Raw genomic sequence first — 15,736 nt, 5'->3', positions numbered from 1 at the left:
TTATAAATTTCATCAGTGTTCAGATCCTTATACATCACCGCTATTAAGGAGCATTTCCTGTTAAATGCCCATGCACTTTCCAAAGGCCAGCCCCATTTAACATCAGCCTTGGTAACATAATTTCTTAATTTCAGGAATTTAGTTTGTAATTTCCCATCACCCACTATGTTCCAGTCTCTCATTTTTAATCTCCATATCCCTTGAAGATTCATAAATTCTTTCCCCTTAAGTCTTATTTTTCCTTTTAAAACTCTGATGCTTGAATTCTCTGAGAACCTAGAAACCATTCCATGATATTTGAGTTACCCTGAAATCCTTCTCATTAGCTCCCTGATCGCTTTACTATTTCTTTTCAACCTTGTCATTTTAATTTCTGGTATCTATGACTACATCAGCCCTCATTATTCCAAAAATAAAAACCAATCTTATGGGCACCTCGTATTCAACATTTAATCCCTAACGGCTAAGCCATTCGTATACATCATCTCGTTTTACCCTACCACCACCCTAGGGAGCAGGTCTCAAAGCCCAGTGTAATAGATAAAGAAACTGAAAATAAAGGGTCAACCTACCCAAAGTCACCCAGGGGGGTGTTGCCTGACTCCCGGCTGGGTGTCCATTTACTACACTACCCGACATTGATGGACTAGTCACACTGTGAGGCCACTGGAGTCTTCAAGCGCTCCTGTTCACAAACAGCAAACTTATAAACAGCCAATAGGCAGCAACTCCGAATCTGCCCCAGCCTGTCTCCCTCTCCTGGTTCCCCTTTTGGCCTATGTCTTGGAAATCAATTTAAAACACCATAGGCTGGCCTTGACAGTGTATCCTCAGTGTGGAGAAGAGAATAAGCTTTAATAAAGGGAACAGCTTAGTTAACAGTGGGGACCTAGTTGTCAAAAATACTTTAAGTGTGAAATTGTTTTCATTGATATTGTTTGCAATTCCATCAGTGTGAGTTTTAGTTGTATTTATTTCTGTGTGGTTATGTTATTCATATTATAATTTAAATTACTTGAGTTAGGTTGTTTTCCTCTTTGAAATTGGTGAATGGATCCCTAGAGGATAAAAAGCCTGGGAACAAAGTGACAAGAAGTGGGATCAACTGTGCACAATGAATGGAGAAAGACCCTTTTACTCATTTTTACTACACTGTCCTCTGCTCCCTGAACACTAAGTCAGTCTACTGGATTAAGGGTTAAATGCATTAATATAGTCTTTTGGTTCACATTCGAAAAGTTCTGGGCACTTACAGGCTTTCCTACTTAATTCTAGGGAGATAAATAAGAAAACAAAATTATGATATTTATATATAACAGTTATAATAAGAGTAAGATATTTTTGTGGGAAAACAAAATTACTTAATTTAAAAAACAGCATTATTTCTACAGAGATAAAAGCTTTGATTTCCAAGTAAATGCTGTACCAATGAACTGTATAGCATTCTTTATGGAAATATTATGGACTACCCTTTTAAAAATATATCTTCCAGGATCATTATAAAATAATAAACATGGCTAAGTAAAAAAAAATTATTTATTTAAATAAACATTATCAAATTCTCCATATTAATTTTCAGGTATAGTTACACATCAACATTCAATTACTGCTAATTCTTTTAATTAGCAAAGCAGGGTAGTTGTTCTTTGCCGAATTATATTTTGCACTGTTAAATTTAATAGACAAATCACTTTTCCTCTGAACCAATGAAGAGCAGAAAATATTGATTTTATAGGAAAAGTCAATGTTGCTCCTTAAATTTCTGTTGAGAATAGAATAGATGAGTTAAGCTGGGATAAAGAGAGGCATGGGGGTATACCAGCTACAGAGTTAAATACTTCTTTGAGGGAAAACCCCTTAAGAAATCATCCATTGGTTAAATAGGAATCATGTCTGTACATGTTTTTTATGGCTCTTCTTTGATACAAATTTTCTGTCTTCAAATTTCCTAGTATACTTTAAATATTCTTAGAGAGTAACCTGGTAGTTACTGTTTCTACAGATGCTTTCAAAGTCAGTTACTAAGGAGAGTTTTAAAAACTTAGTAAGAATTGTTTACAACTATCGGTACCGAAAGCTTGAAAAATTCAGGGATATAATGCCATTTAAAATGTGGCTTGTGTAATTAAAAAAAAACCACTTCCCTAACACTAAATTAGATTCCACCAAAGCTTCTTAATAGCCTTTCTGAAATTTCAGGGAGATAGCTTGGAAGTAGAGTAGAGGCTCCGTATGTTTGAGGTTTGGGATTTGGACTTAGTTATTTTAAATCTGAGAATCAGATCATCTATGAATGATAATTTCCAGGACTCAGTGGCCATGTGAACTTGGGCAGATTACTTAACTTTTTTATATCTTAGTTCTCCCATCTGTAAATGATTTTGGTTAAGAATTAGACCTAATGTATTAAAGCACATGACTCAAGAGCAAGCCTTAAATTAATACTTGTTATTAAAATATAGAAGAATGAGAATATAAGCTATATTTATATTGAATTATTTATGGATAATTAAAAGGAAAGATGTCAAAAATTTTAATCTAAGAAATTATTAGTATGAAAATGAATAATAACTAAATCTATATATACTCTTGACTGAAAAAGTATCTTCTGTAATTTTCTTTTTGATCCAGGACAGAGAAGATCAAGTTAGGGATGATGGGGACATAGACCCAGCAGAGATAGTTCCACATCAGTAAATAATTTGTGGGGTAATGAAATAGAGTTGTATTTTGGACCCTTTAAAGAAGTTGTACCTTAATGGCTTAAGTACATTTTTAGTTAAGCTGAATGCATAACCTCAGTAACAGAAAACATAATGGTGTTTGATACTCAAGTGATAGGATGTTAATAAACTATGAGCACCTTGTGAAGGTGTCAGATCATCTGACCTCAAAGTCTCCATTTTTTAATGATGTCATTCATTATGGCTTCCAGCTAAGACCCTAATAAAAGAAGTCAATTTTGCAAGCAGCTCACCTTAGAGCTGTAGTTCTCAAACTTTGGTGTACATCAGAATCCCCTGGTAGGTTTGCTAAAATAGAGGGACTCTACCCCCAGAGTTTTTATTAAGTATGTGGACCAGAGAATTGCACTTCCAGAATTTCTCAGGTGATGATGTCACTGGTCTGGGACTATACCTAGAAAACCACTTCCTTACAGAATACCAATGAAATTATATTGCTTAGTATAATTGGTCCTTTGCCAAGATTTAAATCTTCTCCAGCCCAAAATAATTGGCATCAAAGTTATAAAACTTTGAAGATTCAAGAATTAATTTATTTATGAATTGGAATGGAATCAAAACTTGTTTGTTGTTTTTTTTTTTAAATAATCTGGAGCCATGCCTCTTGTATTCCGTTGGTCCATTCTCCTAGAGCAAATTTCTGTCAGGTATCTATAACAAGAATCATTGGTATTGCATCTAAGGGATTCGTTTTTATCGTATAAACAATGGGAATTAAACAACCGATACAGTTTCCCCTTCTGCCTTTGCTGCTTTTTAGGAAGCTCACAGTTAAAACACTCGCTTCACAAGCCGCAAGTATACAGGGTCTCATATTATGCATTTTGTTCCCACCCTTTACTTGTACTGTTATGTTGTTTTGCCTTGACTGCATTTTCCCTTCATACTCATCTCTTCATTGACTACTATTGAGAGTATTATATGTACCTTAAAAAATCATCTACATTCTTTCCTAAAATATAGCAGGAGATTAAAAAAAATTGATGTCGTTAGTTGAAGACATGTTTCTAGAAGTTTTAAGATCCTCTTTTGTTAGGACGACATGCTTTGGCCTTTGCATTATACATAGTGAAGGAATGAGCGATTCGAGTATAAGTGATGTCACAAAAGGTCAGGTGTATTTAGCCCTAAGAAGAAATACCAACAAAGTACCTGGGAAAAGACATAGGTATCATTTCAGACATGAAGCTCAAAAGATTGGTAGGTATCTGAAATACTGTATCATTATAAAACTATTTTCTATGAAATTCACTGAGCCTATTTGAAATTATTCATATTTTTATTTTAGAAAACAAATATAGTTTAAGGCCTGCTAAGTAAAGGCAGGGCTTTATTTGTCTTGAATTTACCTTTCTCTGGCTTTAGGCCTGTGTCATTTCCAGGACATCAGAACTCTGATGAACAATCCTACATTGACCATGTCAGTATTTGCGTAATTTTGGGAAGAGATTGGTGATTTCGAAGGTGACGTTGATGTGAGAATCTGTATCTCCTTTAGGTGGTCCAGTGGGGAAATGAAAACGTCTGATACTGACCACATATGCTTACCTAATGTAGTCAGTTATGCTTTACTTAGTAAGTTTGACTTCACCAAATAATGGAGTATAATGGACAAAAACTAAAGGTTAAGTGGGTAAAGTTAAAATAGACCTAAGTGTAAAAAACTGACACTACTTTTCTCTAATATACAGAAATCTATAGACCACAAATATTACACGATTGCAATGATCACATTACTAAGTCACAGAACACATAGTAACTAAATGTTATGAGTAAATTTTGCTATTTTCATTCTCTTATTAAATCTTAAATAGGTACATTAGAGCAAAGTCTTTTCATGACTTTGCCCGTGAATAATATCATGAACCTAAAAACGTTCTGAAAATATAAAAACAAAACGAAGTGCAAGAATCTTCCCTGGTAGACCTCAAACCTCAACTTGTTCCCAAAAAGTAGCTCCAAAAGATGCTCACTAAAAAATACCTCTTGAACTTACATCTCATATGAATATATATTTTGTTCTAGTAACTCATTATTAAACCAGAATCAATTGAAATACTATAAAATTGAAAAAAAAACTATGTACAGAAAAACCACAGCCATTCTTCCTAAACATTTTTGAGGGTGTTAGACCCTTGTAGGTTCTACAAAATAAAAAATTCTAAAAGATTTGTTCTTCAGATCATTTATGAGTTTCATATATTTAATTTCCTATATTATATAATGACGTTTTTAGTAAGACAACTTAAAGTTGGAATATAAAACACATTATAAATTTTAGCATTTGGTATCATGGGGCCATTACATTATATGTTTGTGTCTAACTAATCTGCGTTCAGAAGTTGAAGAGAATCTAACGGTTTCATATGATTAATTGTTTATATTACAACTTTTAAAAAGAAAAATGTCTTGCCTTTGAATGGTAATCTTGCTCCAGTCTGGGATCTGATCCGGCTACCTGTTTGTATTTGTTAATTTTCATTTGGCGATTTCTCTCCTCTATATCCATAGCACCTATCGAGTAGAAAAAAACCCATAAAATTAATGTTCAGTTCTTATTTCTGAGCCCTACTTACAGGATGTATAATAGAATAATAGAAGAAATGCTAGGCTGATATGGTATTTTCATTCAAGGTAGTATATACAAATTAAAATGTCATATTGTTTCTTAGATTTATTTAAAGTATGCAATTTGGTGAATAAAAGCATGATTACTAAATATGTACAAAAATTTAATCTGAATAAAATGTAAATGAATTTTAACAGAACAACAAATCTTAACCAGATAGAAAACACTTTCTGGTACATGTATGCCCAGGAGAATATAGTTGACAGCACATAAACTTGACAATAGTAATACTATAAATAAAAACTTTGGCTTGTGATTCATCAGGATTTGATTATTTACTGAAAAATAGCTGTGAGTCTAATTGGTTTCAACTACAATTTTACAATTGTGTTTAGAAACTATTCTCATAAAATTAGCCCATGTGTTAGAGCAGGTTTCCCAAGCTTACAATTGGATCTTTTGAACTTGAATTTTCTAGAAATAGCATCAAGAAAGAGGCACTGGGAATAATACTGCTGAGAATATACCATGCCAGTAAAGGCGCAGAGTATAACTGAGATCATTTTAGGAAAAAAAATATGCAAGGAGGTGAGAAAGTGATATGGTAAAACCATTACAAAATGAGACTAATAATTCTCTATAACAGGTCCTACTTCCAAAACATCAATTATAGATGTTAAGAGGACCTTTAAAAACTTTGGTTAGAATAAGAACTAAATTCAGTTAGCAAATCTTGGCAAACGTGAAAAGTGTTTTTAAGGTTATATTTATAACTTTTATTAAGGAGATTTTACAGGAAAATTGCATTTCTCATAAGTATGCATAATGAGATTATGTTCACAAAATCCCAATTGTATACTACAAATCTATAAACTGGGAAAAATAATCATAGCTTATTGGGCTCAGTGGGTATCAACAACAATAAGTCATCATGTAAATTCATAACCACTGAGTGTGGGGAGGAATGTAAACATATACATATATAGCTCTTGCTTAGCTGAAAACTGAAGTAAAGATCTTTAGACAAAAGTATGCCTATTCAAAAATAAGTATTTTAATACTTATCCTGAAAAAAATCTCATTGTATATCAGATAATTCTTGTTGGTAACAAATTTTAAGTAAAAACTGATTAATTTAAAATAAGATTAAAAAAAAGAAAAAATTCAAAAAGGAGTAAGAAAATCCTAAATAAAAGAATGTGTAGTCTATATTACATGACCTCTAAGTATAACAGTAAATTTAAGTCAATTATTCAATAAAGTGAGGCAATTTGTTTCTTTTAAGAGTCTCGTTTTAACAGTGATTTTATTAAATATGTGCCAAATTATAGAATAGGGATATGTCATATTGATATAAATTGGTTGATACATATAATTGAGTGAGTGATATGAATATAGAATACAGTAAAGTATAAATGTCTGTCAGCCTATTTAAATACAATTTTGAAATTATTTGTACCTTAAGAGCTATTCTCAGGTAAATATGTTTATTTTCTCCAAGGGCAGGGAAACAAAAAGCCATCCCCATGTCCAAAAAATTATGTGAACTTAAAGAATATTACCTAAATTGAGTGTTTGGGAAGTTCTCTGAAAAAATTTCATTTTGATATCATGGTAGCAAGATAGTATATTAACATAAATAGCACCAACAGACAAAGAAGCTTGAACACATTTTATATATTCATATTTAAATATATATACATACACATAGATATATACACATACATACATATATATGCATTTTCTAATAATTAGACTATTTGCTGGACATCAGCCTCCTATGAAGCTACATCAAATTCTTTTTAATCACCATTGTGATATATACTGGCAGAAGCTGACAAACTTGTTTTGTAAAGGGCCCATAGTAAGTATCTTAGGCTTTGCGGACTGTATGTTTTCTATCACAACTCTGCCACTATAAAACGAAAGCAGGTATAGACAATACATGTACAAATGAATGTCACTGTTCTATTAAAACCTTATTTACAAAACAGGCAGCAGGCCTGATGTGGTCTGTGGTCCATGGTTTGATAATCCCTGCTTTAAAGCATAATGGTTTTTTTGTTTGTGTTTAAAAAAAAAACACAACACATTGATTTAATATTGCTTCACAAAGAAGCCTTTCTCCTTAGTAATGGTTTAAAGATTTTATAGAATCCGGTTTATGGAACATCATTTATATTTCACAGATCACAGGGGGACTAAGAAGAATATTAATTTGTATTTGCTGTAAGTAAACAAAGATGTAAATAGAGTGATAAAATTATTTAAATATGTTATCAACTAAATTCCAATCTCAAACACATCTCTCATCTCCAGACTCAATTACCATCTACAGACAGACCTTAGATTAGAAGATTCTTTGTTAAGAGCCTTAACTAATGAAATCTCGAGTGACCACCTTACTGGGTCTACAGTCAACAAACTTGGGTAAATATGCATTTAACTTACAACTTTAAATTCTCCTAGGTGGCTAATCCTTAGGACAAACAGTAACCAGACATTCCTCTCTCCAAACTGTTTGGCTCTTATGAAGTCTTCCATTTCTCTTCTACATTTTTATCAACATATTCTCATAAAGAAAACACTTCACAATGATATCCTTAGAGAGAAAAGTATCCTACTGATAAAGAGACTCATCATAGGAAATATAAAACTGTCACCTGTTGAAACTCCCCAAACATTTGATAACAATATGGATAAAGTATAGCTTTAACAAATCTAATTGACTTTCATAAAATACACAGAGATATAATAATTGGAATCTGAGCATAGAACAAAACAAATCTGAGACATTTTTCTGATGGAGGTTAAAGAAGAATATTACTGTATATACCATAGAAACGTATCTTTAAAATTTAAGTATATTTTGCCAAACCATTGAGGAAAGGAAAAAATTACTTTTAGTAACTGTCTTACTGAATCCTAGCTTACAAACATTTCTTCCAAGAAAATATGAACAAAGTGGAAAAGGAACAAACAAAAGAAGACTACAGACAGTAATGATGACAGTGAAAAAATTAACATATTCCAAATGATCAAAGCTAAAAGGGCCAAATTCACATAATCTTTAAGTGTATGTAGGTATGTACCAAATAAAGTGCAATAAAGAAAAAGGTAAACCAGTGTATACAATCTCTACTTGCCTACTTCAAGGTGATGATTACACAGGAGAAAGCATTGTTATTTATGTCTATTTTCTAGTTTCAGTAAGAAAGACTATAAAGATAACCTATCAATGTCTTTCACTGGTCAGAGGACTAGGAATAGAAATTGTTAAAATGACTACATAAAATGTAATGAGAGAAATAAGAATAAATAAAAATGTAATTGAGATAAAAGAGAAACATGGTATTTTGTTAGGTTATTTTCAAAGGCCAAGCAATTCAAAAAGAAAATACTGTCCTTGACTTTCATTGAATATGTTAACTGTCTTTCAATATCTGTTAACTGTGAAAAAAATTTGTTTTTCAGACTGAGTCATTGACAGCTTTTTTGACAGAAAAATTGATGGTCATTTATATGAATGTTTTCCAAAGTACCTGATGTACAATGATAAAAAGTAAATTGTTTAAAAATATAACATATTTGGTACTGTGTATCAAAAGGGTTTACAATGGTCATACCTTTGAACCTGAAATTTCACTTCCTAGAATTGTTCCTAAAGAAATCAATGTGCAAGATGTACATGCAAGTAGATTTATTGTTACATTGTTTGAAAACTGTAAAGGCCTAGGAAAATAAACTCTAAATGTCCAACAATAAGCGTTAGTAACCGCACCTGTGGCATATCTACAGAATACTATGATGTATCCATGAAAAAGAAACCATATGATGTGCATGTATATTCACATACATAAATGTAAAATAAAGACATTGCAATTTGTAATTATAACAGATTAAATGATATAGTACTATAGTTTATAATTGATAATTTAAAAAACTATATGTATTCATAAAATTCTGTATACATATTACCTATACAAAAGACAAAGGGAGGAAAAAATTAAGATTTATATACCAGAATGTTATTGCTGGTTATTGAAATTAAGTGCTATTATCTTCTTATGTGGGTTAATAAATAGCTTATAAAATGCCCAGAAAGGCATTATATAGAAGAAAAATATTACTTTAAGAACACAAAACATAATGTTTTTGTGGAAAAAAAAAAAAGACAAATCATTCTGTTTGAAAACCTGTACTTCTGCCATGAGTCGGTAATGGTGCTTTGGAAATAAATGTTAAATGATTTTTAAAATGCAAGTATATAACCATTCATTTCTTAATTTATCTAAGGGATATAGATTTTTTTTTCCATTGCTTAATTTATCTTAGGGATATATATTTATTTGTTAAATAAAAGTATTTGGGTGTGTTTATTGAAAATGCTGTATAATGAGAAATATTTCCAAACATAATAAAGTGCAGATCTTTTCAATTTTTATGAATATTAAAACAAAAAGTGACCTGGAATGTTTTAAAATTTTCCTTATGATAAATTTTTCAAATGTGGGACTTAAGAAACTATGCAGCAAAATTTTTCAAAGTTACTTTAAAATTATTTCTTCCTCATCACTTCCTCATCACTTCTTCCTAATCACTTCATAATCACTTAATAAATTTTGATCTTTTTATACCAAAATTTTATTATGTACTAGAAGCTCATAAGAAGTACACTTTTGTTAGCTAAATTATTTGCCTAAATGCATATAGTGCAGAGACTAACAAATAGAGGAACAAGTTAAATTTAAAAAATATAGAGATAAATATTGAGATAAAAATAATAAATTATATATCAGATTATTTTCCCTTCAGTACTGGGACAAATGGGAGCATTTTCTTTTAAAGTGTAAACAAATGTAATCTTTTTCTTTAAGTTTTTAATTTAAATTCCAGTATAGCTAACTTACAGTTTAATATCAGTTTTAGGTGCACAATATAGTGACTCAATGCTTCCTTACAACATCCAGTGCTCATCACAAGTGCACTCCTTAATCCCCATCACCTATTTCCTCCACCACCCTGCCCACCCCCCTCTGGTCATCATCATTTTGTTCTTATAGTTAAGTCTATTTCTTGGTTGGCTTCTCTTCTTTTCCCTATACTCTTAATCTTAACTGTGTAACTAAGATATACACATTTCAAGGAGTGCTTATTTCAAAATCAATCAATTTTGAGGATGTTTCTATTCTGGTTACTAGGAGCTAACACTGGGAATGAAAGAAAATATAATATGACTTGGTTTATAATGTGTTTGCTTATAAAATGATCTTTCCTTTGGTTCTAGGAATGCAGGGAGACTGAATTCCACATGTGCCTAAGTGAAAAAACATGGAAATTTACTGAAACACAAAGAAACTTACAAAACTACTATACTACCTTGAAGCCCATAGGCTTGTAAATTATGTTCTAAGCCTTGACAACCTATTGTAGATATTTAGGTTACCTGTTGCTGTGTATATCTATCTACTATTTCTCTGCTAACTCTCTGCCACATTCATTAAATAATCCTTCAAAGGAGATGTTATAGTAAACTGCTCAGACTCCTCTCCCTATAGTCAAAAGAAACTGATATTTAAACTACTTTAAGATGTTATTAGGAGTGACCTAATGATTTAAGGAAACAGAGTATACCTGTTTTTGACATCTAAGTTCAGTAAACAGAATTACTGAGATTTTATTATTCAGAAGACTTGGATTTTAGTACCATTTTAGCCTTCAACACTTACAATCAGGATACATTTAGCCTATAGGGGAAAATCTGGACTTTGTGTATGGAGAGTATAGTGCAGATAACCATTACAGAGTAGATGTGACTTTGCAACTGTCCAGATTTAGGGTAATGGGGCTATTTCTGATACAAAGGAGTGAACAAAATCTTAAAAACAGCACTGGTTTAAAAGATGAGACAAGACTTGGGTTGAAGTCTTAATTTTACAAGCCTTAAAACTATATGCACCTCATTTACCTTTCTGGCCATAAAATGCACCATTTGTAAAATTAATAGTTTGGGACTATTAACTGACTGGTTATTTTTGAGGCCAAATAATGTTTAAGTGTTTGTTCTTTTATATTATTCTATCTATTTCATTAATATAAATAGTGTAAAGTGGTTTAGAAATCCCTACTCTCTTTGCCCTGGTATTACATTCATTAAAATTTACTTTACCCTGTGTGTGTGTATGTGTGTGTGTGTGTGTGTACAGAAATGAGATGAAGAGAGGGAAGGAGAAAGACAAGGAAAAGGAGAAGGGAGGAAAGAGAGAGAGAGAGAGATCTTAAGAGTGAGCTTGGGAGTGGCACAGAGATAGACAAAAACTATATTGAAAAGTTCACTAAATCAGAGAATTTGCCCAGCAAAAAGAATCGTAAGAATGATATAATATAGGATACTAGGGAGATCTTTTAGATTAGCTCAAGTGTAATTGTTCTACTGCATATGTTTTTCCCCACCCTGTATACAGTGAGGTGTTTGAAAGAAAATATTAGTAACTTTCTAATAACTTAGTTATTTTTAACTTGTTAGTCACAATTCCTGTCTCTTTGAAAAAAAAAATTTATCTTACAGGATAATTAATTTTCAAGTAAAAGTCCCTCAGACAAGGAAACAATGGTTATTTATTAAAAATGCTTTTATGAGAAAGTACAATAACTACTGATAAAAGATGGAAACACGAGTCAGAATCATTGAGTTAATACACTATTCCCCAAATGTGTTAAGCACTTTGGAATCTCCCACCTTTTTCCTGATGGACAAAATCTACCTGGAAGAAGAGATGATCCACGGAGTGGTACATATCATCACCCTGTGTATATGACTTGTCCCATCCTATTATGGTTGTGTGTGGCATACTATGAAAGACCACTGTGTCCCACACCTGGGGCTAATGAACATAGCCATGAGCTGTATGTATTTCAACTACATCCACTATTTTACAAATCACAGATTGCATGGAAGGTTTGATAGGAGCATCGTGAAGAAATATAAATGTAACTTTACATTATGGTAATTTAGAAATAGCAATTTAAGTATGCTGAGAATGCTAACTTAAATCATAAAAAGATAAAAATGTCTACCATACACAAACTGTAATGAGGCCTATTCTAGGAAAAAAACCATATATTTTTTCTTATGAATACTGGAAACTCAGTATATTCCTTGTGCTATAATTAAAAACTTATCTAAATTTGCCCACATTACATTAAAAATTGAGATCTCTGCATTCCAACTTGTATTTAGCCTTAATATCAATACTTTTAAATTCTTTTTTAAAAATAGTCATGGTAGGATTCCAAACACGTGGTGAAATTTTGGATTTTCTATTAGTTAGATTTTTTGCTCATGAAATTGTGTTTAGGCTATCGACTTTTTCCTATATAAAGAACTCTAACCATCTCACAAAGATTGTATAGAAAAGAAATGATAATGATGATTACCAAAATGCTGGACCTAAGGTATGGAATTAATAAAAATGTAAACCGAAACAATATAAATCCTCCCAAAATCAATTTTTGTGGTATTTGCTATTGTTCACACTGATTACTTATTTACTTTTCATTTCTTTAGGTTTCCTTTCAGCATTTCTAAAACTCCTCTGAGAGCTTGTTTAGGACAAAGGGTTAGTATCCAAGATATATAAAGAACTTATAAAACTCAATACCCCAAAACCAAATAATTCAACTTAAAAATGGACAGAATACATGAATAGATATTTCTCCAAAGAAGACACACAGATGGCCAACAGACACATGAAAAGATGCTCAATATCACCCATCATCAGGGAAATGCAAATCAACGCCACAATGAGATATTGCTTCACACCCATCAGAATGGCTTACATAAAAAATGCAAGAAACAAGCATTGGCAAGGATTTGGAGAAAAAAGAATCCCTCGTGCACTGTTGGTGGTCATGCATACTGCTGTAGACCCTCTGGAAAACAGGATGGAGATTCCTCAAAAAGTTAAAAATAGAACTACCCTATGATCCAGCACAAGCACAACTATGTATTTACCCTAAGAATACAAAAATACTAATTCAAAGAGATACATGCACACCGAATTTAAAGCAGCATTATCTATAATAGTGAAGTTATGGAAACAGCCCAGCATCTATCTGATGGATGGATAAAGAATATATAGATATATAATATACATATACATGTATATACATACATACATATATACATACATATGTATACATACATACATACATATGCATATATACATGTATATATATACATATACATACATATATATGTATATGTGTGTATATATATATATATAATGGACTATTACTCAGCCATAAAAAAGAATATAATCTTGCTTTTGCAATGACATGGGTGGAGCTAGAGAGTACTATGCTGAGCAAAATAAGGCAGAGAAAGACAAATACCACACGATTTCACTCATTTGTGGAATTTAAGAAGCAAAACGAACAAGCAAAGGGGCAAAAAGAGAGAAGGGAAAACAAGAAACAGGCTCTTAACTGCAGAGCACAAATGGATGGTTACCAGAACGGAGAAAGGGGGAGGTGGCGAATTAGGTGATGGGGATTAAGGAGTACCCTTACGATAAGCACTGGGTGTTGTATGGGAATGTTGAATCACTGTATTACACATTGTAAACTAATATCACACTATTAACTAACTGGAATTTAAACAAAAGCTTAACAAATTATATTAAACATGGCATTAAAATAAATATTTTTGAAGGCAACAAAGATATCTTTTTTTTAAGATTTTATTTTATTTATTTATTTGTAAGACAGAGAGCACAAGAGGGGGGTAAGGGCAGAGAGGGAGGGAAAAACAGACCCTCACTGAGCAGGGAGTACAACGCAGGGCTCAATCCCAGGTCCCTGAGATCATGACCTGAGCTGAGCCACTGAACCACCCAAGCGCCACTTAAAGATATTTTTTACCTTCTAATTTAGGCCAACAAAAAGGCCGATCAGGCCAACGAAGAGGCAGATAAGGGGGGTCAAGTCATTCAAAGTAGAATTCTATTACAGAGATTCTTTAAAGGATCCAAACACATGTGATCATGTCCCCCAAACCACAACGAAAGTGTGAAAGAATGAACCTAGCTTTGTTCCTCCTCCAAGAATAGCAAAATCATAATGGGGTCATTAATAAATGGAGAGAGGAATGAAATAAATATGGTCAAATTTCTAAGAGTAAAATAAATGTCAGTTGTTAGATATATTTCACTTCATATTTTCAATGATGGTATGCATATAAAATCTCCCATTTCCTTTTTTTTTTTTTTAGATTTTATTTATTTGACAGAGATCACAAGTAGGCAGAGAGGCAGGCAGAGAGAGAGAGAGAGGAAGGGAAGCAGGCTCCCCGCTGAGCAGAGAGCCCGACGCGGGGGCTCGATCCCAAGACCCTAAGATCATGACCTGAACTGAAGGCAGAGGCTTTAATCCACTGAGCCACCCAGGCGCCCCTCTCACATTTCCTTTAAAGATAATAACCTGTAGGTAAGCAATACCAAGTCAAGTAAGATGATAAAATTGTGCTTGGGAAATTAAATTGAGTAGAGAAAAAGAAAATTTTTTATATTGAAATTTTAAAAATTACTAAAATAAATTAAATTATAATTGTTAATTGCAAATGTGACATAAGCCTCCAAAAAAAAAAGATTATACATTTGAGGTATCAATTGGGATAAAATAAGTGAAGCTTATGTAGTATTAGTGCGATTAAAAGGGAAAAATGTACATTGTAATTTTTGTTATATAATTTAATCCATGTTGTCATGTAATTTTATCCATGTTAGCTAAATAAATACTTTCCATTAGATTAGGATTACCTAAATTGAGTGTAATTATGTACAGTGAGAAAAGGAACTATTTAAATATAGGGATTTTAAATAATTCTCATGCTTGGATATCAAGCTGATTATCTTTTTCCTTAAGTGCTCATGATGACTGTTAGCAGTCAAGGGGAATTAGAAAAACCATCCAGAGAGACTAATATCCTACAGTTTAATACCCCCTCAGAATTCAAAGGAATGCATCCTAAATGTTTCCTGAATTGGGACATCTCCTGAAATGCTTCTATTCAACACTGAGAAGAAAGAGGAATGAAAATTAGATAGGATCACTGTCAGAGACAGATGATGATGCAGTGGAGACACCAGGAGAGATCAGCCCAAGCTAGAGACCAGGCTGAACATCGTTCAACCTTCCAAACGCTCACATGGGAATACTAATTACACGGACGATTCTAAATAAAACTGCAAACTAGAATGCGCTGCTCTCTGTTGACATTAAAAAAATCCCCTTTTCTGAATTCCTCTCTTCCTTTTCTCCTTTTTCTAGACATCTGGCCTTGTTCTCTAATGGTGGTCAATGCACATGCCCCAGCTTCTGGCCTTGTTCTCTAATGGTGGTCAATGCACATGCCCCAGCTTCT

The 15,736-nt window shown here is 32.5% G+C and overlaps 1 protein-coding gene across 45 annotated transcripts in view; it reads right to left on the bottom strand.

Moving 5' to 3' along the window:
• RIMS2 (regulating synaptic membrane exocytosis 2) overlaps positions 1 to 15,736 on the bottom strand; it is a 600,488-nt gene that overhangs the window by 146,138 nt on the left and 438,614 nt on the right. For 25 of the 45 annotated variants that reach the window (XM_059394973.1, XM_059394974.1, XM_059394987.1 and 22 more), the window contains one exon: positions 5,158 to 5,258. The exons of the other annotated variants lie outside the window; for them this stretch is intronic. In XM_059394973.1, coding sequence (XP_059250956.1) covers positions 5,158 to 5,258 — 101 coding nt within the window. The remainder of the gene's footprint in view (positions 1 to 5,157; positions 5,259 to 15,736) is intronic. 45 annotated transcript variants of the gene reach the window in all.

The sequence above is a fragment of the Mustela nigripes genome, chromosome 3, assembly GCF_022355385.1.
Source record: "Mustela nigripes isolate SB6536 chromosome 3, MUSNIG.SB6536, whole genome shotgun sequence".
Taxonomy (NCBI): domain Eukaryota; kingdom Metazoa; phylum Chordata; class Mammalia; order Carnivora; family Mustelidae; genus Mustela; species Mustela nigripes.
The sequence above is the reverse complement of the archived record's forward strand: the minus strand, read 5'-3'. Positions and strand labels throughout refer to the sequence as shown.